This window comes from Ceratocystis lukuohia (assembly GCF_044167205.1).
Source record: "Ceratocystis lukuohia strain C4212 chromosome Unknown Supercontig7_pilon, whole genome shotgun sequence".
Classification (NCBI taxonomy): domain Eukaryota; kingdom Fungi; phylum Ascomycota; class Sordariomycetes; order Microascales; family Ceratocystidaceae; genus Ceratocystis; species Ceratocystis lukuohia.
The window spans coordinates 600,261-627,776 of NW_027263526.1; the positions used below are offsets into that span (position 1 = coordinate 600,261).

General features: G+C 47.5%; 11 protein-coding genes across 11 annotated transcripts; 4 read left to right on the forward strand and 7 right to left on the reverse strand.

Annotated features, from left to right (window-relative positions):
- Positions 1-660: 660 nt before the first annotated feature.
- On the reverse strand, positions 661-3,353 carry HOO65_070106 (Lysine--tRNA ligase, mitochondrial; the record flags this gene model as incomplete). The annotated part of the gene is made up of 4 exons (XM_071004888.1): positions 661-939; positions 1,061-2,499; positions 2,642-2,767; positions 2,960-3,353. 4 exons carry the CDS (start codon positions 3,351-3,353, stop codon positions 661-663), a joined length of 2,238 nt encoding a protein of 745 aa, XP_070856824.1.
- Positions 3,354-4,963: 1,610 nt separating this feature from the next.
- On the reverse strand, positions 4,964-9,184 carry HOO65_070107 (vacuolar assembly sorting protein vps8; the record flags this gene model as incomplete). Its single annotated transcript, XM_071001250.1, has 1 exon — positions 4,964-9,184. One exon carries the CDS (start codon positions 9,182-9,184, stop codon positions 4,964-4,966), a length of 4,221 nt encoding a protein of 1,406 aa, XP_070856825.1.
- A 1,909-nt stretch (positions 9,185-11,093) lies between these two features.
- HOO65_070108 (Ribose-5-phosphate isomerase) lies at positions 11,094-12,063 on the forward strand (the record flags this gene model as incomplete). Its single annotated transcript, XM_071005121.1, has 2 exons — positions 11,094-11,499; positions 11,687-12,063. 2 exons carry the CDS (start codon positions 11,094-11,096, stop codon positions 12,061-12,063), a joined length of 783 nt encoding a protein of 260 aa, XP_070856826.1.
- A 323-nt stretch (positions 12,064-12,386) lies between these two features.
- HOO65_070109 (Ras-related protein Rab-6A) lies at positions 12,387-13,236 on the reverse strand (the record flags this gene model as incomplete). Its single annotated transcript, XM_071005147.1, has 4 exons — positions 12,387-12,442; positions 12,533-12,805; positions 12,911-13,040; positions 13,177-13,236. The coding sequence occupies 4 exons, from the start codon at positions 13,234-13,236 to the stop codon at positions 12,387-12,389; spliced, it is 519 nt and encodes a 172-aa protein (XP_070856827.1).
- Positions 13,237-13,265: 29 nt separating this feature from the next.
- HOO65_070110 (Ras-related protein Rab-6A) lies at positions 13,266-13,612 on the reverse strand (the record flags this gene model as incomplete). Its single annotated transcript, XM_071005207.1, has 2 exons — positions 13,266-13,485; positions 13,560-13,612. The coding sequence occupies 2 exons, from the start codon at positions 13,610-13,612 to the stop codon at positions 13,266-13,268; spliced, it is 273 nt and encodes a 90-aa protein (XP_070856828.1).
- Positions 13,613-14,341: 729 nt separating this feature from the next.
- On the forward strand, positions 14,342-15,753 carry HOO65_070111 (60S ribosome subunit biogenesis protein NOP53; the record flags this gene model as incomplete). Its single annotated transcript, XM_071005036.1, has 2 exons — positions 14,342-14,493; positions 14,580-15,753. 2 exons carry the CDS (start codon positions 14,342-14,344, stop codon positions 15,751-15,753), a joined length of 1,326 nt encoding a protein of 441 aa, XP_070856829.1.
- Positions 15,754-16,148: 395 nt separating this feature from the next.
- HOO65_070112 (External alternative NAD(P)H-ubiquinone oxidoreductase B1, mitochondrial) lies at positions 16,149-18,402 on the reverse strand (the record flags this gene model as incomplete). The annotated part of the gene is made up of 2 exons (XM_071004925.1): positions 16,149-16,171; positions 16,491-18,402. The coding sequence occupies 2 exons, from the start codon at positions 18,400-18,402 to the stop codon at positions 16,149-16,151; spliced, it is 1,935 nt and encodes a 644-aa protein (XP_070856830.1).
- A 1,102-nt stretch (positions 18,403-19,504) lies between these two features.
- On the reverse strand, positions 19,505-21,615 carry HOO65_070113 (Uridine kinase; the record flags this gene model as incomplete). The annotated part of the gene is made up of 6 exons (XM_071004935.1): positions 19,505-19,988; positions 20,058-20,289; positions 20,362-20,431; positions 20,831-20,975; positions 21,246-21,295; positions 21,367-21,615. The coding sequence occupies 6 exons, from the start codon at positions 21,613-21,615 to the stop codon at positions 19,505-19,507; spliced, it is 1,230 nt and encodes a 409-aa protein (XP_070856831.1).
- A 1,523-nt stretch (positions 21,616-23,138) lies between these two features.
- Positions 23,139-23,976, forward strand: HOO65_070114 (ran binding protein in the microtubule-organising centre; the record flags this gene model as incomplete). Its single annotated transcript, XM_071005150.1, has 2 exons — positions 23,139-23,321; positions 23,599-23,976. The coding sequence occupies 2 exons, from the start codon at positions 23,139-23,141 to the stop codon at positions 23,974-23,976; spliced, it is 561 nt and encodes a 186-aa protein (XP_070856832.1).
- Positions 23,977-24,504: 528 nt separating this feature from the next.
- On the reverse strand, positions 24,505-25,306 carry HOO65_070115 (NADH-ubiquinone oxidoreductase 21 kDa subunit; the record flags this gene model as incomplete). Its single annotated transcript, XM_071005156.1, has 3 exons — positions 24,505-24,814; positions 24,885-24,992; positions 25,119-25,306. 3 exons carry the CDS (start codon positions 25,304-25,306, stop codon positions 24,505-24,507), a joined length of 606 nt encoding a protein of 201 aa, XP_070856833.1.
- Positions 25,307-25,822: 516 nt separating this feature from the next.
- HOO65_070116 (ATP synthase subunit f mitochondrial) lies at positions 25,823-26,919 on the forward strand (the record flags this gene model as incomplete). Its single annotated transcript, XM_071005094.1, has 4 exons — positions 25,823-25,870; positions 26,533-26,683; positions 26,769-26,834; positions 26,894-26,919. The coding sequence occupies 4 exons, from the start codon at positions 25,823-25,825 to the stop codon at positions 26,917-26,919; spliced, it is 291 nt and encodes a 96-aa protein (XP_070856834.1).
- Between the last annotated feature and the right edge of the window lie 597 nt (positions 26,920-27,516).

Below are 27,516 nucleotides of genomic sequence, written 5' to 3' on the forward strand. Positions count from 1 at the left end.
GCCGAAGCAGACTTGTTTTGACGTACTAGAAGCGTGTGACTATTTCTATTTACTTCTTCCTTCCTGCTTCTCCTAAAGCCAGGTTTCAAAGATGCACGTAGTCGCCATGTGACTGACTCAGAAATACGCCTCAGAGGAAGATGGTGAACTGACACATGACGTCTTCCCTTTTCCCTTTTATTTTCTTTTTCCAGGTCATCTTTCTTCCTACTCCTCCCGATTTGTTTTTCCTGCTGTTGTAGAAGACGCAGAAGAAAGAAAAATAAGAAAGAAGTAAGAGTGCCAAGACTCGAAAGTGACTGGGTGGTCAGATGGTAGAAGTGAAGACTGTGATAGCTCGGCATAGGCGCATACGTTTGTTCTTCCATTCCTGTGTGTGCTGCATTCCTGCCTGGATTATGTACTGTACATGTACACACCGTACAATGCAGAATGTGTATACATATCTTATCTGTCACCACCCCTCTGTCATTTGTCGTCATGCCCGTCTATGATGTCATTGGGGCCCATTCCCCTCTCCAATATCATTCCCCTCATTCTCTCCCCCCTCCTTCTATTTTATTTCTTTTGTTATCTTTCTTCTCCTCCCTCTCCTCCGATAGCTGCGACGCTAACACAGCAACACTGCCTCGCACCCAGTGACTAATTTGATTGATTGGTTCATGCATTTGGCAGAAGTGATATGACATGTTCATATTCCTTTCTTCTCTTGGCCTCCTCTAATTTTGTTATGCGCTCTCTAGAGTATGTCCAGAGTTTGGCTCGTTTGAAATCCATCCTATATATACGGCCGTGGTTGGCCATCAAAGTAGACGTAGTAGTAGCAGCGGCAGCAGCACTAGCGGCAGCAGCAGTAGCAGCAGCAGTAGCAGTAGCAGTAGCAGTAGCAGTAGCAGTAGCAGTAGCAGTAATAATCGTAACAATAATAATACACAGACCCTTACCAAATATTCACCCCATTTCTCTATTCCCACACCCGCTTGTCAACCTCTTACTGCCGCTCGTCCCGTAGAATCTTCCTGTTCTTACGATTAATCCTTTCGCGCCCGCCCGCACCTACATTTGCTCCAAGGCTGACCACATTCTTCAACGTTCCAAATGGCAAGCAGTCGCTGATGCGCTTAGCTCCCGTGAACATCATTACCAGCCGCTCGATGCCGCAGCCCCAGCCACCAGTTGGGGGTAGGCCAGCCTCAAGTGCCTCGATGTAGCGGTTGTCAATGGGCGGTGCTTCGTCGATTGTCGCATTGGCTTCATTGATTGCATATGAAGATATACTGCTATCGTTGTCGTCGTTTATGCTTAAATGAGAATAGCCTTGAGACTCGGGCTCAGACTGGTTGTTGAGGTCACCGTCGTTGCTGTAACCGATGGAAAAGTCCTCACTGGCATGATGGACCACTTCACCCGTGTCCATATCGACCTCATCTAGCTCATCGATCGCATCGTCCGGCAGCATATTGCCATGGGTGTTCTCTCGACGTGCTGCAAGAACCGCATCCCGGTACTCCGTCATCTTGCGGCGCTGTGCTTCAGGATCATTCTCTTCCTCGTACATGTTTGCAATCTCTCGACCTTGCACAAACAACTCAGCGCGTGCTGAAATTTGTTGGCCTGTTACAGAACACACGTAGCTTTTGGCTAGAGGCGACATGCAGGCCGGATGATGGGTGATGAAAACTGGCTTAATGAAAGAATCGGGCTCTAGGTACTGTGCAGCTAGTCGGTCAAGCAACTTAGCGATAGTAGCCGGTGGCTCGCCGGGGAGCTTGATACCGCATAGTGCCAATGCCGTGAGCGTATCAGGCAGAGCCGTGGACGTAGAGAGGTTGGGGAACTTGATTTGCATGCGCTCTTCTAACACTGGGATGAACTCAAGCCGCTGAAAGGGGCGCTGGTAGTACATAAGGTCAAGAGGTGGCAGTGACTTGAGGCTGGTCTTGATGGAGTTGTGGGCCTCCATTGCTAGGCCGTGGACCAAGTCCTCAGTCTGAGCAATTAGGTCGTCTAGGTTGGCGTAGGCACTGTAGAACTCGCACATTGTAAATTCGGGATTGTGTGTGTGGTCAATACCTTCGTTTCTAAAAGCTGGCCCAATCTCAAACACGCGCTGCATGCCACCGACAACTAGACGCTTGAGCCATAGCTCAGGCGCCACACGAAGCGCCAACTCGCGGGACGGGAATTCGGTCGACGACGTGGTAAAGGGCCGGGCAATAGCACCCCCGGCGTTGTGGGCTAGAATAGGAGTCTGCACCTCTATGAAGCGGCGGCTCTGTAGGAAATCGCGAATGAAGCGAATGATATCGGAGCGCATACGTAGTGTGTCCGAAACCTGTGGCGTAATCATCATGTCGATGTGGCGTCGCGACATTTTTTTGTCCGCGTCGGTGTACTCGGTTGGGATGGGCTGCATGGCAGGAGCGAGCAGCTCGGGCAGAAAGTCGGCCTTGATGGTCAGCTCACCCGTGCTGGAGCGCACAGGATGCCCAGTGACAGCTTAATGGAAGAGAGAAATAGAGACATGGTTAGGATCTGAGTGTGATCTGAAGGTGTAGTGTGTGGGTAGTTGCGATGGGAGAGAGCAAAGAGAGAACATGTTTTGTATCTCATGTCTAGGATCCCAAGCAGCTTGGCTTACAGATATGATCGCCCCTTTCCAAAAGACGTGTAAACATTTGGAAGCGAGCATGACGGAGATGAGTCCCCTCGCATATGTGTTTCCAGTTGACCATGACTTGCACGGAGCGGAACTCGTTTACGATGTCTAGAAAAAGCAGGTATTTGCCATGTTGCCTCTTTGAAGAAACGCGGCCTACGCAATAAAGAAAAGAAGAAAAAAGACAGAGAATCCCACGATTAGCTACAGGTGTTCTGTTCACTTTACATGCATACGACACACGGTATAGTTTAGGTCATGTCACGAATGGGTTTTGGTGATAGTGATGGTGGGCCGTACCATAGACAGTCACGCCGTCAACGTCCGAATTGATGGCGTCCGAGGCATCGTCATGGCGAGCGCGTACCTCTGGAACCGACATGGGGGGTGTACGGTGCTGTAGCCGGGGATATGGCTCAACTGGCACGGATGGGTCTTCATTGCGTGCTTGTTCAATGCGCTCAAGCCGCTGACGCTTGAACGATGAGAACTCCTCCTCTTCCGAAAGCAGAGATTCGGAGACTGCAGATCCGGTCACCGGTTTATGAGATGACGATTTCCATCGATGGACTGAATGGGAGTGGAGCGCCAAGAGGGGATGGGAAAGAGATGTAGCTACCAAGATGGCGGGATGAAATGGACCAGAGAGACTCCGGGACATGGCCCGTAGCCTGAAACATTGGAGGAGAGTCATTGTATCTGTATGTGATGCAACAAGATAGCAACACAGAGTTGGTTAGCACAGAATGCCCAGAATGGTAACTTGGCTAAAACATGTCAAGTTTTTGTTTTTGTTTTTATCGGACAGTCAATGGATTGTCTTTCAGAATAAAGGCAACGTTCGAATCACAAGCACAACAAGGTGCTTAATTGCAGCGGTTCTAATTGCTTTTTCTCATCACCAACAGAGGCATAGTACAGACTGGGGTTATAGACTGAGTGAAGGCTTACCTTGATCATTTTGAGTCTCGCAATATCAAAGCACAAGACTGCTTTCAAGACCTCGAGACCTATATGCTAGGCTCGTAGAAGCAAAGCAAATAAAAGCAACGAGAAGAGAAGAAGAGAAGCTCTATGGCGATTGTGACAGTGGGAGAATATTTTGAGAGGAAAAAAAGTTTGATGATCCCCAGTTTAACATGTTGTGCGTCTTGATGTGGCGTCCAGTTATGTGGCTTCGAGAACACATGTGGCGTTTATTGTCTCTTTTCTCACTTTCTGAGGTGGGACAAGATACAGTAGCTGGTCGCAAGCCTGATGACTGTTGTATAGGCAAAGTATGGAAAGTTTTCCGGATGAAAACGAATGGAAATAAAACTAGAATCAAAATAAGGGACATATATATTCATTATTGATATCCTCTTCACTATGAATTCCCCATAAAAGCCGAGGCTGCCCCATCACAAAAGGCTTTGGCTTAGCCTCCTTCATTGCGGTTCCCTTGTAGAAAATTACACACAGGCATTATATATGAGAATCAAGCCCTTTTTGAAGGAGACTAGAGATTATGGGAAACCCTAATGAGTTGCTTGGTGTATAGTTTGTAGATGGAAGACCCTCTAAATGATGAGACACGAGGGGGGGTTAGAAATGGCATATAGGATTGGTTCCCAATATTTGCAGCCATGTCATGTTGAAAGAGCTCCTGATGATTGGGCTGGGACGTTTGGGAAAAGAGATATGATTTGAGCTTGCAAAATGCTATGATACTTTTACTGTGAGGCGGTATATAAAAATATGAATCCTGAGTCATCACGGAACCATAACGCACATCGGAATATTGTCAAACGTCATTCAAACACTAGAGAATCGTCATTAGTATCTATCAAATATCGCTGAGGGCTTACTAGAGTCATAAAAAATGTACGTGTGTGATTCTATGTAGCTAGTCCTCGGCAATGATGCCTCCCTTGAAACCTGTGGCGTTAGTTGATAGAATATCAAATGATTATACCACGTTGATTATGATATATTCACGACACGTGCCGTTGTTTTTTTCTTCCAGGAAAAGAGCAAACGTATGATCTCAGGGAAAGCCTTAAGAGGAGAGAGAGCTTTTACTATACACCTAGCTCCATCTTCTTGATCATATTTACGCAAATATCTGATTTTATGTAAGAAAAAAAAGCGGGAGCAGGAAGAAGTTAATTTACGTAGCTTATCCAAAACCTCCCATCTAAATTTAGGGTCTTGATGAGCAACTTTTCAACCCAAAGGCACTTACTCTATAAATGCCATACACCTTTTGATCCATAGTGTCTACTATCTCTTTCGTTGATTCTCTTCGACTATTGCCTCTTCTTCTCAATGTGACCTGGGGCACTTCATGGTGCTAGATTCTGTCTCAAGACATTTCCGATGATATATGTGCCGGCATGCAAGGAGCACGATATCATCGAGATCTTGGCGGCGGTCTACTCCTAGATCTTGCCTAGTGGTACCTAGTGTTGGATTTGCGTTTCCTGAATGGTAGTCGGTGGTCAGCTGTTCCTCCTGTTGCTGCTGTTGCAGCTGAATCGAAGATGGTGCTGGCCATTCATCATGATGACCACTGGCCAACTTGTTGCTTTCAATAACTGCAACTTTTGATTTGCCTCTACTGTCTACCAAGCCGCGGGCAGAATTAGTGTCATTTCTCTGTTCTTCAGCTTTGCGCGCTTGCTTTAATTCCCAAGCCTCGTAAATATTACCAGAAACTCCAGGACCCCAAAGACGGCGACCGCATGCTTCGCAAGTAGAGCTTCGGGGTCTCCATCCTCTTTGTTTCAGTTGGATCGACTGAGTCATGCTCAGGAAAAGGCTTTGGTTCAATAGCCTATGGGATAATTGGAGAATTGATTCTTCATATGCATAGGCTGCAAAAATCGAAGACAGTACCGACCGGAGATCAGCCAAACTTGGTGAAGAGACGGCTTCATCTGTCAAAAAAGCTTGTAAAATACGAAGGAAGGTTACATTGCCATCCACAGAATGGCTGTTTTCAACGCCAAGATTTAAATTCGCAGTAGCGGTCAGAAGAGCCGTAAAGACATGCTGAACAAGGGAGCGCACTTGTATTTCAAGTCTCTCTCTATCTAGGTCGATTGACGTCACGAAATCATCAATGTCAAGAGAAAGAGATTTCGTCATCTGGACGGAAGCTCGAATGAGAGTCAACCAAAGAGACTCAGTGTCAGATAGAGGTTCTTCGCGTATCATAGACGAACGTTTCGATGCCGGTGTAATCGCTGCTCTAGACTTTGCACTTTCAAATGGGGTCCCCAAGACCTGTTGCTTGTTGCAAAGCCAAATGCCCACATGAATGAACTTTTGCACACTTTGGAGCAGATCATCCGCTGTAGACTTTGAATTGGTAGAATAATTGGATCCGGTAAAAGTGTATCTGAAGGCAATCTCTAGCGTTTCGAGATGCTTAACAAGGCGGGCCATGGCGTCTTTTATGAGCCCTTGATTGGCCATCAAAATCACTACTGCATCAACCACACCCGTATCTTCTAGTGTTTCGAGAAGCTTATCTAAGCGCAAGTTAGGTACGTGGTGCAATGTAATATAGTCGGAAACATGACTTGTATCATGTGCACACATTAGCCGCACATATAGCTCAACCAGATCCTGGTCATTTGTGACTGACTCGTCAACAGTTTCTAGGCTGGCATCAGGCTCGAGGAGTGCTTTGAGATACATATATTGAGCATGTGGAAAATCCATCGTTGAATCCAGAATTCGGCGGTGAAGAGAGAGATTCTGTGTGGCAAATGTAATGGCAGCTGTTCGAGGGTCGAGTTGAATGAGGGCTGAGGCATATTTCGAAATCGCGTCGTACAGTGAGTCTCTTTGCCTCTGCGTCAAACTCTTTGCCGTACGAAGACAATCGGCAAGACAATCAAATACTGCGATTTGGTTGTGGGGATCCTCAAGGTAGACCTCGACAAGAGATCCGTATTCTCGATTAGATAAATAAATGCGTTTTAATATGCGGTAGAAGGAGGCCTCCCTAAGCAACGGCATCAGCACATCCATATCAGGTGGATGATAGACTGATAAGAGATACTCAGCGCTCAGCTGGGCATCTTCCACCAGGTCCTGTTCAGAATACTGGCAAAGCTCAGTAAGAACTTTCGTGAGTGTGGAGCCAGGGAATATCAGATACTGCTGGAACTTGGAGAGGTTGCGCGCAATAAACATATCCAAGTAGATTGTGTCGCTAGAGGAAAACTCTACTGAAGGCCCCATAAGTTCTAGTAGGATAGAGACAATATACTGGCGATCAACAGTAAGCCCAAAGACCTGTTCTTCTGGAACATCCCCACCGATATTGGCTCCTATTTGCTTATCGGGGGAGTCGTTGAGAAAGGAGTCCTCAAAGGCCTCGTTCATTGCACTGAGGAAGCTTGGAGCGTCAAATCGGAGGATTAGGCGCAGGTAAGGGAATGACGGCTCTTGAGGCCGATCAGGACAGGTGATGAATTTCTGTTTGCTGCCACGGGGCCACTCGACACTATGGCCTGAAAACAGAAACCAATATATTTCTGATTTGGCCTTGGTAGCATCTTTTTCCATTAACATATCGCCCATAGGATAAACCCGGCCTGTGAGGGTGTAGGCAAGATAAGGGAAGATCTTGGCAGCATTTTCATTGTGTACCTCATTACATCCTTGGGTTTTCGTTTGCATTGAAGCAGATTCTTGGAGAGAAACTGAATGAACTAAGAGATCAAGGAGATCTATCAGAGGTGTGATGTAGTCGCCTAAGCCAGTGTTCCAGACATATATCAATGCGTCGTACAGCCCGTGCTGTTTGCATAGAGCGGTAATTTGATCAAGATCTAATGTACTTGGCTCAACGTGGCATATCATCTCCTCTAAACGAGTTTCCATACCCTTTTCAACATAATGTGAAACCAGAGCTTTCATCACGACCGGTGGAACAACCGTAATGGCCTCTGCAACTATGTATTTCTCAAGGGTCTCTAGAAAAAGGCCTTGATAGCTGTTCTCTTCATACCAATCGTAGACAACATCGAAAAGAAAGTCAATGTTCCCTAGAGTCTTGCAAGCTAAAAATAACACATCAGCAAGATCTTTGAGAGTTGATTCGGAGATGCAAGTGCTGTCCTTTTTGCGTCTGGTCGCAATATGAGCTAGGGACTCTGTCATAAGATCAAATGCTTTTGATGAGACGATAGATTGGCGGATTGTCGCATCCTCAGGAAGGCCAACGGTGAGTTTGTCTGAATCACCGGTGTAGTAAGATATGACTAGTTGCATAGAAGCGACATAGTCCCCGTTATTCATCAAGGCCACAAGCCTGTCATACCAGTTAGAGAGAGCACCAATGGACAGGTCTTCGATCCCAAGCAAGAACAATCGGCCCTTGAAGACTCTGAGGCTCATATAAAATGCATCACAGACAACACTATGCGTAGAAGCTTCGTTCCTATCATCTTGAACATCGACCTGCCCGATTAATGGGCGGAGTTGTTGCGAGAAGAAATCAACATGATAAATAGACTTGTGAAGGAGATCAAAGGCATCTGTGACACGCATGCTCCGATCTTCTATAATCACAAGCCGCTGGGTGGCGGTGAGTACTGTTATCACAGAGCGGCTGAGCCACTGTACAGCGACAATGGCTTCATCACACTTCCATCGATTTCTAGTTCGAAATTCAAGTGTAGGGGGTTTGTTTGAGTTCTCTGGTAATACCTCATCTACATCCATCACAGACAAGATGTTGGACCAGCAATATACGAGTTTTGCCTTGCTGATGTCGCTGCCAGATTCTGCATCGGCAACTTTAAGCTTGCCGGCTGGAAACCACGAGAGACAGCCACTCAGAGCACTCTGGGAACCAGCGTTCTTTGGGCGGGCCACTTTGTGTTGGGTTTGTGCAACTGGTGTTGTCGAGACAATAACAAGCAGATATGGCGTCAACATTGCAGTGAGCCCCATGCTATCAGTAGCACGTTCGGCATTTCCCAGGGGCAATGGCGCAAAGGCAAGAACTGTACTGGGTTTTACTGGTCGTTCAGTGCTAGTTAATAGGGCATCGGGATAGCGCCCAAGAATGCGGTTGGTCTTGACTGTGCGTCCTAGAGCTCCAGTGCCTCGCGTAGCAAGATGCGAAAAAGCCATCCCACGATTATCTGCCGAGACTAGAGCTGTGCGCCGTGTGCCCAGAAACCCGAGATGAATGACAGCGGAATCAGGCACATGACCATCAGATGTCCGTTCTGCTTTGTCAGTAACAACGATGGGAGGAATAGAGAGAAAGGTCCGAGTTGGTTTACTAGTCTCCCAAGTAAATATGGACCCGTTCATATGGCCTCCAGCCACAGTAGAATGATCAGCCGAAATAGCAATGGAAGTGACAGCGCCACACTCGATCGCTTTAGTCCCAGAACCTATCACACCCTTCAAGTTTTGGCTATAGTCAAACATCAAAATAAAGCCCTTTGATGTGCCCACGAATATTGATGACGCAATAGCGAGACACGTGGGTGAACCGAAGTTGCGTCTGCCCATTTCCGAGAACGCTAGGCTAGCAAGTTTATTCAGTCTCGTCCATCGCACTACCTCCCAGGGAGGTGACTGGCTTTCCGCTCCCAACTGATCAAAAGCAAAGTGTGACGTTACGGAATAATTACGCACATGGCTTGCTAGAGTACCTGGAACTGGGGATGTCGGCCGTGAATGAATTGAAGAGGAAGTCGAGACAATCCGCGACGAGAATCTACGATCGAACGGGCGCAATGTATGGGAGTGAAGCCCTCTCGCAGGGGAACCAGTATCGCTTCTGTGTATTGCAGCAGATGGGAGGATGCTGCTTCCAGGTGATGAGAGAAATGAGCCCTGGACAAAGGTATTAGATACCGTGGCATTATCAGAAGCATGTGAACTCTCATGGGCTATGTTTGCATACCTGTATTGAAGCTGCGTCGTCCAAGTCTGATTTGATAGATTGTTGTGGACTTTGTGGTGGTTGTACCACATTTGCAATATTATCTCCCTTGACAACTATTTCTCTAGCATTTATGCTAGAAGATGGCGACCCCGGCAAAGCCGCACTTGCCCAAGATGATACATCCTGGCCTAAGCCAGAATTATTTATATCAACTTGAGACTGGCTGTATGTATTTTCTGTATGTAAAGGGCTAGCGGCACCGTCGCAATTGTCGTCCTCAAAACTCTGTTCGATATATGGCTCGTCTGCTGCGCTTGATGTTTGTGCACTATCGTTATGCTGTTCGAGGTGGGGTGAGCCACGGTGGGTGCCTGTGGTCGAGATGTCCATTTCAGACTCACAAGGGCATGAATTGAGAGAGGGCCGGTGTATGAATGAGGAGACTGGGACCTTAATAACGGGACGGGGTATTCAGGAACGTAATCGCCCTGGTTGTGCAAAATAGTTGGCAACTAAATGGAAACCCTGTCACGTAGACTATAGTCGCAGAGTAAGCGAAGACGGTAGTTGCGTTTTGGTAGAGAGGCTCTCGCCCAGGTCTAGCTTTGCTAATATTGCGCAGCCCTCACACTTTTTAAGGTCGTCATCTCACTGTACAAGAAGCTAGATGTAGGGACACAAGCTTGGCCAGCTATGACGCTTAGGGTTCGATGAGTTGTGTTGGTATTTCCGATTTTTAGCCGGTGATTATCTCGACTGTTCAAGACTATAGTTTCATTTCAACCCCTAACTTCTACCTTATCTCACAGAACAAAAATGTAGTTCTGTTGATAGCTGTGATCTACCACCCTTTAAAACCACAGCTTCCACAAGCCTGTGCAGTAAATATTAAACTGCTTTAGATGGTGATGGCGACAGCGATTGAAGCTCTAATGACTATTAGTGTAGACATAGTAACAACGTTATAGTATATTCGGAAGACTTGCAGCGGGTCACAGGTTTCTTGCATGGAGATAGAAAGCCTCTATAAAGATAAGTATTCTCCCGTCCACATCGTTGGCCAATAAAATATTACTGCTTGCTAGACAAACAAACAAACCCTTTTTATTCTTGTAGCGGCATTTGTTAACTTTCTAGGGTTAGATAAATTCGGAATAAATGTTTACTAACCCTTATTCTTATGGAACATAATCTGTTTTAAAGTGTTTGGAGTCTAACTTTTGAAATGACTCTTGTAAATATCCTGAGGGGACTGTGACATTGGAAATGTCAAGGCTGTCTTGCAACAACACCCGCAATCTATTACAACTCAAGTCTCGCGGAAAGTATTTCGCCAGTTTCCACTCAACTCTTCGATTCCCTTCTCTCAATTACAGATCTTTCAGCACAAACACAAACAGCGGGCTCTATACCAGTGCCAGTCGCAATCTTGTAGTTTTAGAAGACGCAACTGTGACCTGCAGCTACCCGCGATCTCGCAATCAAGCACGTATCTACACCTGCACTTACATCCACAGACAAACCCACACCATGTCCTCATCTACTCTCGTCGAATCCGCCAAAAAAGCCGCCGCTTACCAAGCTGTAGCCGAGCACTTGAATGCCACGACTTGCAAATACGTTGGCATTGGATCTGGAAGCACAGTTGTCTATGTGGTTGAGGCTATTGCTGCGAAGGGCGTCGAATTCCATAAGAATATGGTCTTCGTTCCGACTGGAAGCCAGTCCAAGGGCCTGATCCGTGACGCGGGCCTGGCTGTCTGCCAGCTACCGGAGAGGCCGATAGGGGCTGATGGCCGGCCAGTGACGCTGGATGTTGCATTTGATGGCGCGGACGAGGTTGACGAGGAGTTGAATTGCATCAAGGGCGGCGGTGCGTGCTTGTTGCAGGAAAAAGGAGTGGCAATTCGCGCCAAGAAGTTTATTGTTGTTGCAGGTATGTACCGACATGGACAGAGGACCAGTTGCCAAGTATTAACGTGCATCTGGCAACTGGAGTGTGCCAGGAAACTACTTTATCTTTCACTTGCTTATGTGTGTATTATACTAACGCTGCCTTTTTTTCATCCCCGCCTCTTCAGACTATCGTAAAATCTCGCCCCGACTGTGCACTACCTGGAAAGCTGGAGTCCCAATTGAGGTCTCACCATTCTTCGCTGTTGACATTATCGAGGACCTGAAAGAAATGGGCTCAGTAAACCCGACCATCCGCTCGGGCCTACCAGCCAAGGCAGGCGAGTGTGTGACGGATAATGGCAACTGGATCATTGACGCGCCGTTTGAGCCATTGCTTCTGACTAAAGATGGAGAAAAGCCGGGCTGCTGGGAAGTTGGCGCGCTGGCTGCGGCACTCAAGAACATTGAGGGCGTCGTTGAGACGGGCCTGTTCCATGGAATAAATGGTATCCAGGCCGAGGAGCAGGGCAAGAAGCGTGCGCAGAAACCAGTAGCTGCGTATTTTGGCATGCAGGATGGTTCTGTCAGTGTGCAGAAAGCTTAGAGAGTCTGATGCACACCTCTGGTTGTGCGAAAATGAGTTTTGTAGAGGGGGTCAAGGTCTTACGTGCTAGAAACCCTAACTAACTAAGACCAAGCCCAAGACAGAACGTGACAAATAGTGTTCCATGGGAAAAACAGGAGGGAATAACAGACACGGAACTTTACAATGTTTATAAAGTAAGATAATGTATGTACCTAGAAGCCAACAAAGGGGGATCCAAAAAAACGATTAGGGGAGAGAGGATGGGGAGGGGGGGACATAACGGGGCATAGCAAGGAAAAGAAGAAGAGGGAATGGCGTTGGTTATGCGGAAGTAAGGCCGTTTAGCAGGCGCAGCCGTCCTGTGTAGTAGGTGACGTGTTGACATTAACGTCAATCACTGTTGCCCAAGTCGTTAGCATATTGATCAGATTTTTCGACAATAGAGAAAAGAAAAAGAAAAGTTTGCGACTATGGCTAGGGGGCTCACTCTGATTCGCAGTCTGGGCGCCGGCATCGTCCATGCCTGGCAGAGCCTGTGCTATCCGCTTGAACAGCGTCTTGACGTTGTGGCCAACCTTGGCGCTGGTCTCCATAAACATGAGGTTGTTCTTCTTGGCCTCATCCTCACCCTGTTGGGTGGTGACTTCGCGCTTGTCGTTAAGATCGGTCTTGTTTCCGACGAGAACAATAATGACGTCGTTGCCACGCTCGGCGCGGACGTCGTCGATCCACTTTTTGGTGTTTTGGAAGGACTTCGCATCTGTGGGAGAGAAGAGAGAATATGGTGATTAGCAACGGGTGTTTATTGTTAATTTTATGATTATTATTGTTGCGGCTCTCGAAAAGAGACACCAAAAACACTTACTGGTTACATCGTAGACTACAACAGCAACGCTGGAGTCGCGAATATACGAAGGTATCAAACTGCGGAAACGCTCTTGGCCAGCAGTGTCCCAAAGCTGTAACCGGACGGTTCTGTCTTCAAGGTACATGGTCTGTGTGGAGGGGCAGGTTTTCCGTTAGAAACTATAAATTGCGAGAGATCAACGTGGCGTTCATGGGTCAAAGCCCTGGCTACACAGGGGTGGAGAGGGGCCGGCTAGGAGTGACAGAGGAGGGGAAACAACTTACTTTGGACAGAAAATCGATGCCAATGGTAGCCTGATAGGTGTTGTCGAAAGAGTCGTACATGAAGCGCGTGATCAGAGACGTCTTGCCAACTAAAAAAGGGGGTATTTGCCATGGTTAGCCAGCTCAGAGCCGGTTTCAGAGAGGAGGAAGAGGCGGATGATGCTGCCGAAGTTGAGACCGGATTCGGATTGGGCCGGGTCGGTGCATTTGGTATTGATACCGGGATTGGGACCGGGACCGGTGCGGGAAGGGGTTAGGGGAGGGAAAGAAGATGAGAGCATACCGCTTTGTTCGCCGAGGAAGACAAGCCTAACGTAAAGATGTGAAGGTTAGTTACGAAGCAGACATAGAAGAGGGGAATGGAGAGAGGCGAAGCCGCTTACTTGAACTTCTTGAGCGGGGTGTTATACGACCCGCTGGTACCGCCGGAAGCCATGGTTGATGATAATGCTGTGAGGGAGAGAAGGGAAGAAAAAGCTTATAGGTAGGTGAATGGGGGGAGGAGGGCACTGCTAGTAATAGAGGCAAAATATGAGATAAAATATAAAGAAGAATTGAGTCTAAATAAGAAGAACAAGAGGCTGTTATTTGTCTTGTTTCTAGCAGCAAAGAAGATTGTGATTTGTCGTAGTATCAGAAAAGACTGGAGTTATCTGTTGATATTGAATTAAAAAAAAAGAGCCCAAAAATGAAGGGGAAGAAGGGATTAATCAGTTGGTGGAAAAGACAACGAACAAGGCGCAAGAAATGAGACAGAGCTTCTGGCTTTTTCTAGCCGTTAGTTTACTAACAACCGAAGCTTAAGGACTGGCCTTTCTTTGCTCTTCTCTTCTTGGTTAAGCTCTTAACGGGTTTAAAAGGACATAGCACCCTGATGTAATTAGGGTCTAAGAATCACGTGTAAATAAGATAGTAACTTTGCTATCTTATCTTATCAATCGTGGGGTTTGCGATTTTTTTTCTGGATCTGGTTCTCATCATAAAGTGAAGTCTACAAGGAACCACTGCCAACAAGGGACCAGCCAACACGGGAACCTGTCACAACCATAAAACCGATTATCATTACCGAAAGACCGACCAAATTGACTGCGCTTCATCCACTACTTCTAAACCTTCTGATCATCTCAAATCCTACTCTTCTGCCCTTTCCTGAAACTAAATCGCAATGCCCGTCATCCAAGGCCTCTCAGCGGCGCCTAGCGCTCCTGCGCAACACAAGCAGTCATCGAGAAAGGGAAAAAAGGCCTGGAGAAAAAACATTGACGTGACAGAAGTCGAGCAAGGCCTAGAAGAGCGCAATGACCAGATAATTCAAGGGTGAGCGAGGCTATAGGCTTCTATTTTGTGTCCTTCCCCTCTAGTACTTGTCTGTATACTAACTATTCTCCCTTTCCCCTTTCAAGTGGCATTCTCGCTGAAAAGGAATCTGAAGATCTGTTCGACATTGACACCAAAGGCGACGTCGCTTCCAAAAAGTCCATCCCTACCAGACTGCGGGGCCTTAAGGCTGATGAGATCATCAACCAACGCTCGGCCGTGCCCAGTGTTTCCTTGCGCAAACGGCCTGCCGCTAATAGCAAAGTTGGCGACGGGCTAGTTGAGACTAAGCGCCTGCGCAAAGACTGGGTGTCACACAAAGAACTTAGTCGTTTGCGTCGCGTGGCTGACGGTGAGCGTGAATTTCTCGAAGTCAAAGATGCTAGCTACGACTTGTGGGACGCTGAGCCGGTTACCACCTCCAACGATGATGAATTCAACTTCATTCCCAAGGCGTCCAAGGCCAAGCTGCCGTCTACTATGAAGGAGCAGCCTGTTTCACTGGCCGCCAATGGCAAGGCCATTCCTGCCGTTAAGAAACCGACCGGAGGCTTTAGCTACAACCCCACCTTTGATGACTACACTAACCGGCTAGATACTGAGGGTGCTAAGGCCATGGAAGCCGAGAAGAAACGCCTGGAACAAATAGAGATTGACCGCCAGCGTGCTGAGGCTGCTGCTCGTTCTGCTGCTGAGGCTGAGGCGGCTGAGGCTAAACTTGACCTATCAGAATGGGAGGAAGACTCGGCATGGGAGGGTTTTGAGAGCGGTGCCGAGGATGCTGCCGCGGCTAAAGCCTCTGCTAAGCGGCCGCAGCGCAAGACCCAGGCGCAGCGTAATCGCATCAAGGCCCGCAAAGAAGAGGAACAGGCAGCCAATCACGAGCGTGCCATGAAGCGCAAGCAAGAACAACTTCGCCAGCTGAAACGCATTACCAAAGAGGTTGAGGCGCAGGAACAGGAGAAATTAGCAGTAGAGGCCGAGGTTGGAAGCAGCAGTGAGAGCGAGGGTGACGACTCTGTTCTACGCCGCAAGGCCGTGAGTCGGCTACCACTGCTCGAGAAGGAGTTGGAAATTGTGCTGCCAGATGAGCTACAGGACTCGTTGCGTGCACTGAAGCCAGAGGGCAACTTGCTCAAGGACCGCTATCGCAATTTGCTTGTGCGTGGCCGCGTCGATGCTAGAAAGCGCGTGCCGTTCAAGAAGCAGAGAAAGGGCAAGCTTACTGAGAAGTGGACGTACAAAGATTTCAAGATTTAGGCTTGGATTTAGCTGGCAGGTTGATGGCCTAGGTTCTTTTCTTCTTCTCCTTTCTCTTTTCTTTTCTTTTTCTTTCATGCTAGGGCTAGATTATTGCATGTTCTTTGTGGGATTGTTGTGCTTGGCGCTCATCTGTATGCTGCTGTTACGAGGGGTTCAGTTTTGGGTTTCGCCTTATCTTTTGTCTTTCTCTGCGGGTTTCTTTCTCTGCTTGTTTGCCCTTATGATGCTTATCTTCACCCGGAGTTATTTTTTGGTCTCGAAGGAAAAGAGTATGTAGTGGTTACAATTACTGTCTGGCGCTTGCTGTAATGCGCTATCTTTTGTTGATTAATTGTTATTCAGCATTTCACTTGCGACATAGTAGTATTAAGGTATGTCCTGGTATTATAAAGTTAGGGAGTAGTATTGGCGTTTGCTGGATAGATTCAGTTAGATGCTATCATCCTATTAGTAGGCTGGGGAGGCTGCTTGATATGGCTCTGATATACGACAAGTCCTAATGTTGTATGTCTTGTTAGGCAATATTGATATGTGATACTGTTGTCTTCTTAGATCTTTATTGTGTGTATCTTTGCGCATATAATCTAGTTGCTGCCGTTCTGTTTGGCAGCCTAGCAGTGTTGTATTGGTTCGTGTACTCAAAAGGTCACAAGATCTGTCACATCTGGTTAGCATACATCACTCTTGTTCTTAGAAGCTGCGCCACTCCGTCTCTACGGAAAAAAAGGACTTACCTCGCCCAAAAAGCGCTCTCTTCGTCCAGTCCATGGCCATCAGCATCTTTGTCCGCAGCGACACGTTCTGTGCAAAATACGCGCCTCGCCAAGCATAAACTGCCAGCAGTCCGCCAGTCACGTTCCAACCGGAGCCGAAATCAAAGACAGCCGAATTTCCAAGGTACGCTAGGCTCCCGAGGTGGTGGTACTCAAAGGCTTTGTAGGTGGCGGAGTCGGCATCACCAGTAAAAATGGTGTCATCCTTGGTGCCAAAATTGCCTGGGTGACGTGCTATCTTGTTGAACTTTCTTGCGAGATACTGGCCCTGCTGATTAGCACGCTGGGCAGTAGCAGGCAACGACGTCAGCTTTGAATCAATTTGATTGAGAAGCTCACGTAGCTCGGCAAAGTCGAGTGTGCCTGAGTTGTCTTTATCAAATTCGGCAAACAGCTTGTCCAACCTCTTGAGGTGGCTGACAGCCTGAGGGAAGTTTTTCTTGGCGCCCTTAGCAATCTTGCGCCACTGCTGGAAATTCAGCTGCACTTTCTCGGGGTCCTTGCCACTCTCTTGAGCGAAATGGCGCAGGTATGTGATGACTTTGTCGGCAATGTTATTCTGTACCGTTGAGCAGTCACCAATAGCATAAACCTCGCCGAGTGGCGTGCCAATTACACGCAAGTGAGTATCAGTTTCAAGGGCATGGCGATTGCTTTGGCAGTCGAGCTTGGCGGCAATGTTTTGGCAGAGACTGTTCTGAGAGACACCCGTAGACCAGAGGCAAAAGCCCATGGGAAGCTCTTTCTCTATAATGGTGTTGTCCTCGGCCTTTTGCGTGAAAACAATCTTGTCCTTGTAGACCTGCTTGACTCGAGAGTTTGTCATGACGTTGACCTGATCACGCGAGAAGCGGTCCTCGGCATACTTGGATACGGTTTCGTCGTATGTGTTGAGGATATGGCTGCGACTCTGGATCAAATGAACGGAAATCTGGTTCCGCAGAAGCCTAGGGAAGTATCGAGCCAGATCCTCGTTCAACAGATCAAAGAGCTCAGCAGCAAACTCGACTCCAGTAGGCCCACCGCCACTGACAACAAATGAAAGGAGTCTTCGGCGCTCTTCGTCACTAGTAGTAGGCAAGCAGGCCATCTCAACATTCTCCAATATACGCTTGCGAATCTGGCGTGCATCATTGACGTCCTTAAGGAAGTGGGCGTTTTCCAGCCCCTTGACGCCGTGTGGATTGGTAACGGAGCCCACAGCTATCACTAGTTTATCGTAGGGAACATAGAAACGCACTTCTTTGCCATCAGTTCCCTGTTGCGAGACTTCAACCAGTTTGTCAGCAAACTCGACATCCTCAGCCTTGGCGCAGAGATAATGGCCATGGATACGGGCCAGAATGCGGCGAACTGACTCGACTAACGACCGAACCTCCAGTGTGCCGACAGTGGCTGAGGGCAACATGGGTGTGAAGAGAAAGTAGTTACGAGGCGAGACAACGGTCACATGGTAGTCTTCAGGATTGAGGTCCTTGAGGATGGCAACACTTCCCCAGCCAGTGCCGAGAATCACCAAGTGCGGTTTATCGCGGCGTTGCCTCATCTCTTCGCAATCGTTGTCGTCTATGTAGACCTCAGCAATAGGCAAGTTCTTGGGACCGCCAGTGCGCGGACTAAGAGCCAACTTGGAGACATTGATGTCCGCAAGGGAATTTTCCTCGGAATAGGTTGATGCGTCGTACAAGAAAAATCCGACAATGCCAATACCTAACACAGTCACTGTAACTCCTAGAGCAGCAGCAGTGTTCTGAGCTAGAGTCAAGAGATGGGATCTTTTCTTGGGCGGAGCTAATGGAGAAGATGAGGATGAAGGCAGGGGAGGAGGAGTAGATGTTGTAGAGGTTAGCCGGCATTGGCTGGGCTGTAGCATTGGCGATGGCCCAAGAGAGTTATGTCTGGCTTTTGTAACTGACGGGAAACATTGCCTATGATGGTAGTATCCAGCAAGCCCCGTCGAAAATAGAGCCGAAGGCACGGAAGATCTAACGCCAGGACTTGATGTCAGACGGCGTAGGTTTAGTCTTGGCGTAGAACTAGCCAATGTCAAGGATGCATTGCCGAGAGGAAGTGGACGTCTCATGATAGGGAAAGTGGATGTGGAAGAAGAGTTGGACAGTCTAAGATGGAAGAGCAGGACAGAGGGAGAGAAAGGGGGAATAAAGAGGACAGACAGATAGACGGATAAGTTTCTGTGTAAATATGAACAAGAATGACTGATTGTAGGGGAAACTGTGTTACTGCCACTATGCCGCTAACTTAACCTAAGTGCTACGGAAACAGCGGAATGCGGCCCTGTTATTCGCCGCCCAATCTGGAGCTTTGCCATTTGTCCTGTTCAGCTTCTCAGAGTGATTTTCTCATGGAAAAGCAGTAGTAAAAGCCGAGAGAGCCTAAAATGCCCAACGTACCTAAAAGCTTAGAAGACATGGAATCCGAATGCAGCTCTCTCATCTTTGGCCGAGACAAGCTCCCGCCAGTGCGAAAGAAACCAAGGGCAAGCTATATCTCTAGCTATAGCTCAAAAGCTGCAGCTTTCAGAAGCTTGGCTGAAGAGAGGGGGAAAGATTTTAGCTTCGACTGAACTTGGCTTGGCTGCATTTGGTAGCTTGATGTGCAGGTTTCAAAGCGCCATGTTTGCGTCATATCAAGATTGATAGGGATGGACACAAGGGCTATAAAATATAGGGCACTTGATATAGAATCATGAGATGGAGATAAACAGACAACTAGAAAAAGCATTTAGATTTGGATTGATATTTTGAAAAGACGACAAATAAATGGCTGCAAACTGCAAATAAATGATAAAACAGATAGTTTAGAAATACACTCTTGTCCAACTCTCTATTTTCAATGAAGCAAAACAGAGTCACGCTGAACAAGAACCGCAGGAAGGAAGGAAGACGAGTCGAGATAACCCTATCACAAGCGATCAGTCATATACTAGGGTTTGTCTCTAAAACTTTTTTACCGCCCTAGCACCGAAAGTATCGTGCCTCAACCCAGCGCTCTTCAATGTCAGGCACCATGCTGCACACCACAATAGCAATATCAGGAAACACCATAGATAGACGGCGAAGTCCCATACGCCCAGCAGAGTATGCGACAAAGACAATCCTCTTGGGATCCACTCCATGATCAATGAGTACCTGAACGGCCATTAGGGCCGAGCCACCGCTGGCCATCTGTGTATCGATGAGAAGCACGCTTTCGTGTTGCGCAACATCATGCGGCATTTTGTAGTAGTGCAACTCTGGCTCGCCAGTGCTCATGTTGGACTGCACCAACATACGCCCGAACTTGCAGTCGGGCATGACACGCTTCATCGATGTTTCAAAAGCCGAGCCACCGCGCAAGACGAGGACGGCACTGACTTCGCCCTTGATTTGAAAGCCTTGATACTGGCCGCCGTCGGGCGTTTCGATGTTCTTCTCGAGGAAACGAACTTTGTTAAGAGCTCTATCCGGCGGTTGAGTTAGCGCCTACATGACGGGTACAACAGGGGCACTGCTAAACAATAGCACTTACTGCTCGATCAACAGACATGCTAGGCGGTCAAAGTAGAAGATGAAGTCTTCTGGCGACGTGTCGATGTCCTGGATGATTGTGTTCATCGCTATTAACTGTTGTGTTTGGTCCAAGATTCTGACATTAGGTGACAGAGGATACTGGTCCGCATGCATCTCAAGCTCTTTGAGGGCGGCGCGATGATGGGTAGACTTTTCGACTAGCTTCTTTTCGATATATTGGATCATCATAGCTAATTAGGGAGGGAGGAAGGGAATTTAGTCAGCTGCTCAAGATTAATGAGGCGGAAGCAGAAATCACGTACTCATGGCGGCTTTGTTGTCGATGCCACGGGGCACAATAATGTCGGCCACCTTTCTTTGCGGGTCGACGTACTAGTCTTTTTGTCAGCAAACCAGGAGTTGCATTGATTGCCGGCAGCTAGCCATTGGAGACTGGCCACTGAGGACATAGTCTCACCTTTTCAAAGTTGGGCTTGACAAAACTAAACCATTGCTTTATGCAGCCCTCGATATCGCGGCCGCGTTCTTTGACATCACGCAGGACTAGGAAGAGGGAGGGAAAGAAACAAGATGTGTTAGTTTGACGGGGAGAATAAGAAAGAAGAGAACCACAAGCTCACGTCGTCGAGACAGGCAGAGATCAAGATCTGCCTCGCAAAAGATCTGGCGAAAGGAACAAAGAAAGAGTAGACAGCAGTAGTTAGCTTATATCCCGTCAGATTACAAAATACGAAGCAAAAGATGAGGGTCGGGCCGGCCTCTTCAACTCACCATCATGTCTAGAATCTCTCTCACTCGTGAGTCGTACAGGGAAAAAATGCCCTCGAGGACCAAGACATGTGGAGAGTAGATGGTGGTAGTCTCTGGTAGGCGCTGATGCTTCGAGAAGGAGTAGACGGGGATCTCGGCCCGCTTGCTAGAAGGTGAGGAGGAATTAGGATGTTAGCTGGCTGGGTGTGAAGCAGTGTTGCTTTTTTGCGCAGTGACAATGACAATGAATGACCCTGCCTGGCCAACTCAGCCCGGCTGTGTGGCCGACTGAGACTGGGGATAAGGACAAGGGAACCGACACAGAAGCTGATTTATTTGTCTGGTAAAAGTTCTGGTCGCATCTAGATCCTCCGTGTGTCCGCTGCCCTCCTTCTCAGGTCAAGCAACAGCATCAAGCAAGCAAGCAATGTCTTACCCAGCCTTGAGATCTCGCAACTTCTGAATAATGACTTCAAAGTCAATAGCCTACAAAGCGAAAGGTCAGCTTCATTCTCTTGTTCTTCCTGCCCCTCTAGCTACCATGTAGCCATCCATACCTCTGGAGAGTCGAAATCATATTCGTTGCGAAAGGCCTTCTTGGACTGCTCTGGGGTCAATGGCTTGTAAAATGAGTCCATAGGAAGAATCACGACCCAAGGCAGATTGAGCTTCTTCACAATGGCCTGTGATAGTGTGGACTTTCCTGAGCCAGAGCTTCCAGCAATACCAATAATACTGACGTCCGCCCAAGGAGGAGCATACATAGTACGCTTAATGATGGTAGCGTCTTCTTGCGTATCGTCCATGTCTAAGGCTGAGACTAAAGTTAGGGCGAGGTTGAGAGGGAAGTTGGTAGTTCGGGGTTGGAAGCTGTCTGAGGTTGTAAGAAGCAGCAAGGGACTTTGGTTGACAAGGTTAAGTGAGTTAAGCTGGGGTGATTGATGGATGCGGGGAAAAAGAAGCAAAAAGGAAGAGGAAAAAAAAGGAAAGAAAAAGAGAGAGTTATGTATATAAAGAAAATCAAGGAAACGGAAGAGAAGAAAATATAACAAAGGAAAAAAAAGGCTCGCGATCGTGGAAAAAGATCGCGATGTGGTCTTTGTCTTTTCCTTGTAGCGAAAAAAAAAAGAATAAAAAGAATAAAATTCAGGTTTGACGATAGAGGATTTTGGAGTTTACAGTGTTGGCTACAGTGCCTCCCGTGTAGCACTTTTCAGTGGCTGTCAGTGGCTGCAGTGGCTATAGCTGACTTTACAGTGGCTGGAGTAGCTCGTACTAGACTATTGCAGCTATTTGCAGAGTATTTTGGCGGGAATTAATGAGAAAAAATGTGGGAAAAGGCACGTACATATACAGCATGAGTCCTAAAGTGCTTCATAGTAGACCGGACTTACTACGCATCTATTATATCAGACTTCGGAACAAAGAGTTGATTGCTTGTCTTTGTCAGGTTCCGCGATAACCATAATCAGCCAAGCAAATCAGCGTTATCTATCAATGTATGTGTTATCGAGATCAAATCGAATCCCTCAAAGATAATGGAACAAGGCGATGGAGACAAGGGAAAGTAAAGACCAAGGCAGCACTGGCACCAGCACTGACTGTAACTTAGCAGCACTACTGCAGAAACTCCAAATCTCCCAAGCCGTAAGGTTGTGCAAGGGGCCATCTAGTCGCCCCAATTTATGCTTCTATCAAGTCATTATTCTCCAACCCCGATACAGAGATAACTTGGGCTAAAGCCCTTTAGGCCCCAGTTTAAAAATTCTTGATCGTCTTCAAAAGCTCCATCACATCTTGCAATCTTTCACTTTCTTGTATTTCTTTTCTTCTCTCCATCACCACACTCGGCACGATTGAGAAGCCTAATCACATACTTTATACTGCAGAGGCGCATTTGTTGTCTTCTTAGTTATTGTTTAGGTTGTGTTAAATTACGCCAAACAAAAGAAAAATTGACACATTCTTTGCAGAGTACTAAAACCACACAGCTCGAAAGTTCGAGACTAAAACTTCTTTCCTTCCCCTTCCCCTTCCCCTTCCCCCCCAACACTCATGGCGGTCATGACAAGATCTATGGAACAGCGCATAGACACACTACATCCCCCAAAAAGGTACGCTCTCATACTCCCCTACTCCACCTTCCAATGGCAAAATGATGAGCAACAAATGGGAATCTCTCCAAGCAATTATCATGCGGATACACATTTATCATAAGGTTGACTTCTGATATGCCACAAGCAACAAAATTCCTACCCTTCTCCATCTCCCTCTTCCATGACTATGCCAGCTAACAAGATGTCTTCCATCTGGCAGTGAAATCAATGCTATGATACTTGACTATCTTACTAGAGAAGGCTACGCTGATGCGGCTGCCAAGTTCTGCCGCGAGGCGGATCTTGACCCTCAACAACCCACTGAAATGATTCAAGAACGTCGAGATATTCAACAAGCGATACGCTCAGGCAGAGTACAACACGCCATAGAGGCTTTGAATGACTTGAATCCCGAGGTTAGTAACCACATTTTCGTACATCACATCACATCTTATCCCCCTATCCTCGAATGATTAGTTCAAGTTTTACATGCACCACGCAGATGACCTCTTCGGGTCTGTGTTGAGAAACAAACCACATTTTTTATGACATCCCCTCCCAAATTCGCTACGTCTCATCCCACGCACTATTGCGAGAGTAAAAACAATGTAGCTAACATGAAATCATCCTCTTCCATCGGAAAAGATTCTTGACAGTAATACCGATGTCCATTTCTCTCTGCTTCGCCTGCAGCTGATCGAGATGATTCGCGACTGTTCCCGCAAAGGTGATGATCCTGGGTGCTTCCTCCCTGCTGTCCAATTTGCACAGGAGAACCTTGCCTCTCGCGCTGTTGAAGACCCTTCATTGTTGAAAAGCCTTGAAAAGGCTATGTCTCTTATTGTCTTTCCCCAAGCCGAACTTACCTGTGAACTTACTAGCCTTCTTGACCCCAGGCTGCGGCAGGAAGTCGCTGACTCTGTAAATAAGGCCATTCTCAGCCATCAAGATAAACGGGGCGAGACGGTCATACGCTATTTACTGGGCATGCGGGCCTGGTCGCAAAAGATGGCTGAGAACTCCGATATTAAGCTGCCTGAGAGTCTGCAAAGTGGCCTGGACGTGAAATGACGCTGACTTTTCGAGTGTCTGCCTGTCTGCTTCCGTCTCATAACCTGATATGTATGCATGATGTTGTGTCTCTTTTTGTTTTCTGCTTGACAACCACTGGAACCCAGTCCAATAAAAATTATGTCAAGTCGAAAGTCACCATGGTTTATATACTTGTCGATCTAATGATACCCCCCTCCCATCCTTGAGATCGAGTCAACACTCATCCAAATCAATGAAACATGATGGCATTGAATACAGTCGTTTAATTATCAGTGATTCATCTTGCATCTAGTCTTACGTCACATGTTTATATGTCTTCGTAATTCCTCTGTTTCACCCGGTGCCATGATTGATTGCATGCTGCTGTCGTAATACTGTTGTTCTGTTTAGTCTGTTGTGTTGAATGTCGAGGTTAAAGCCTGTTAGCAGCAGACTCATGACAAGTAAATCTTTCCCATGTGTCTTGCACCTCGTGTCTCCTGTCTGTAGATACGGTGGTGGGCAAGTCCTTTCTCCTTTCCTTCCCCCATTTATCTCCTCACTCCCTTACTTCGTCCGCACATGCTTCAACTCCTTGGCTGAATACAAGAAGTTATCCGCATACGACTTAGGCACAATACGGCGGCGTTGCGGTTCCTGAACAAAGTACTCGTAGCCTTGCTTCTCGGCGAAGCGTATGGCCGCCTCCTTAGTCTCGAAGTTAATCCGCGTGCCCTGCATAGCATCGGCCGACGACTGCCACCCCATGAGCGGGTTCTCCCATCGGTGGCCCTTGCCCAGTACGTCCCAGTCCATCCGCCAATGGTGGCCCTTCCAGTCGCCAGATTGGGTGGCGGGCTTGGATTCTTGATAGATCCTATCAGAGAGGCAGGCAGTTAGTTGTACAGCCTCCTTGTGCAGAGTCGAAACGTTGTAATGCAACTCACCGGACTTGGCGGCCCTGCAGCTCGATTGGAGCACCGGAGCTGATGGCTGCAGACACAGGAATATTCTCATTACCAACCTGGATCCGCTTCGGAACGGGGGTGAAGGTGCTATACGGCAATTGGAAAAAGGATGGGTAGATTAGCATGTAAAGCAATTGTGGTTTTCATCTCTTGTAAGGATCTTCGTTTTCTCTTTTCCATCATCGGATTCTTTGGAGAGGGGGGGAGACATACGACGTCGCCTTGTCGGGCTCAATGGTATAATCAGGCTGGTTCGAAGCTGGTACTGCCACTGTCACAGACTCGTTGGTCGTGGTAACAGACTTTTGCTGCTGTAGGCGGGACACGTGAGAGAAGCTCCGGGCGGTGGGAGCAACGGCCGATCGCAGCACGCGGACGGAGGAAGTTCGCATAGATGACATAGCTAGTGATAATATGGGCCAGGGTAGGCTAGTTTGTAGAGTCGCTCGCAAAAATGGGTTGATACGGGGGCCGAAAGAGCTCAATTGGACGAGCGGGCGTTGCTTTGTTGGTCGTGATCCGTTTTCTTAGTTTGCTTACTTAATCGTGAAATGGGCTCTTGAAAAGAAACAGCAGCAAAAAGGTGGAGAAGCCTGGGGAGGGAATTTCTCTCTTTTGATTGGCCGGCTTCGTAACAACAATTATCCGAAGCCGAGCGGTTTTCGTATGGGGGGCAAGGCGCCCAAGACAAGACCAGGTTTATCGGACAGGATGGCTAGCATTTTGGGAGGGAAGAGAGGCTCTTCTCCTGTTGGCTGCCCTGTAAAAGCAAAGCTTCTCTTCACAAGCCCACTTCTCGTCGTCCCGCCTGTGTCCACGAATTGCTTCAGAAATTTGGTAATTTTTCGATCAAGTTTCTTTTCCTTTTTCTCTCTTTCATTCTCTTTGATTTTTTTTTCGCCTTTCAGGTCGCAAACATGAGCTTCGCTACGAGACGGGCGCTGTCCACGCTGATTCCTCCCAAGGTGCGTTTCTAAGCCGGTCACGGCTATGAGAGTTGTGGTGGTGACGGCATAATCGCCGTAACTTAGGACTTTTGGGTTTTGCTTAGGGCAGCTCGCTAATAAATCTGGTTTTAGGTTGCTTCTCCCAAGGTATGACTTTTCTCGTGTGTTTGTTGGTGGTGTAGTTAAGTGGATGGATCGCAGCACGATGAACAACAGCCGATGAACGATGCGCAATTTGCCTGAAAAACGAATATCTGAAAACCGCCCATTAATTGGCTTCCCGCTTTGTATATACAGAGGCCAGGGCTAGATGGTATCCTAGTCCCGATGTTTTCGCCCTTTCTCCAACATGTTACCTGATTCCTGATGGCACAACCGAATCGGATCACAACGACGTACGAAAAACTTGAACAATCCCCAGGCTCACAATCGGAAGCGGATATTGTGCCAGCCATGGAATATACACGAATTGGCGAAGTCCGCAGGTAGTAATGAGAACAGCGACAACAATACCGAAATTAAGCGGCCACCGCAGTGACAGCCCATGATGAATATCCGCAAGCTGCCCTGAAATAGTAGCCGACTGCGATCCAAGCCATTCCAACATTAGCGCCACTGTTGCTATTACTACGAAAATTAACTCTAATGGCAGTTTCTAACTTACTGGGCTACATATATAGGCCTTGGGTGCCAACCCTGACGCTGTTAAGATGCAGCGTGTCGTCAACTTCTACGAAAAGCTTCCTCGTGGCGCCGCTCCCGAGCCTGTTGCGAAGGGCATTCTGGGCCGCTACCAGGCTAAGCACTTTGGCAAGAACGCCTCGGCTAAGCGTGAGTACCCCATCTTATTCCAAAGGTTGATAAAATCAAGGATACGAAGATAAAGATGCAGAAGCTAACCACACATTTATAATAGCCATCATTCACGCCATTGGCCTGCTTCTGGTCATTGGATACGCCCAGAACTACTACTTCCACCTCCGTAAGACGCAGAAAAAGGCCGACGTGTGATGCATCCATTTCTAACTTGTTTTTTTGCAGGCCACCACAAGAACAACGCTCACTAAGTAGGTGACTAAGCGGCGACTCATGTTGTCTTGTTTGCCTTCTTGATATGTACCGGGCAGATCATACGGTCTTCGGGTAGTGTACAAAAGCTAAAGTTATTCCCAATATCAGAGCCATCTTTATTGGAGGTCTCAACATGAGTGGCTGAGGAAGAAGAAGTGATATTATGCCGTGTTACGTGAAAATGTCATGAGCCAAATCGGCACGGCCTTGTTGGAGGTGAAAATATCTGATGTAGAGCTACGAGCCTGTGCAGACACAAGCATAGGGAAAAACAAGTACAGGTACAGACAGCCAATCATACATAATACAGATGCTCAATCTTGTGTACGCAGATGATACAAAATGATACTATGCAGGCGAAAAAAAAATGCAAAAAGAAGAAAGTACGTGCCCCTCCAAAACGCAAATGTAACCCATCCTGGGCCAGCCCTTCTCTCACATCCCATTAGGGTTTGACACTCCCCTCTTTTCTTCCGAGGTTGCGATAAAAGAAGTGAAATAGCTGCGTTTTGGAGAAAAAAAGCCCCTCATGAACCCTAAAGCAGCGTGGTGAAAGGGGCTGCTGAGTACAAGCTACAGCACCGTTATAAGAC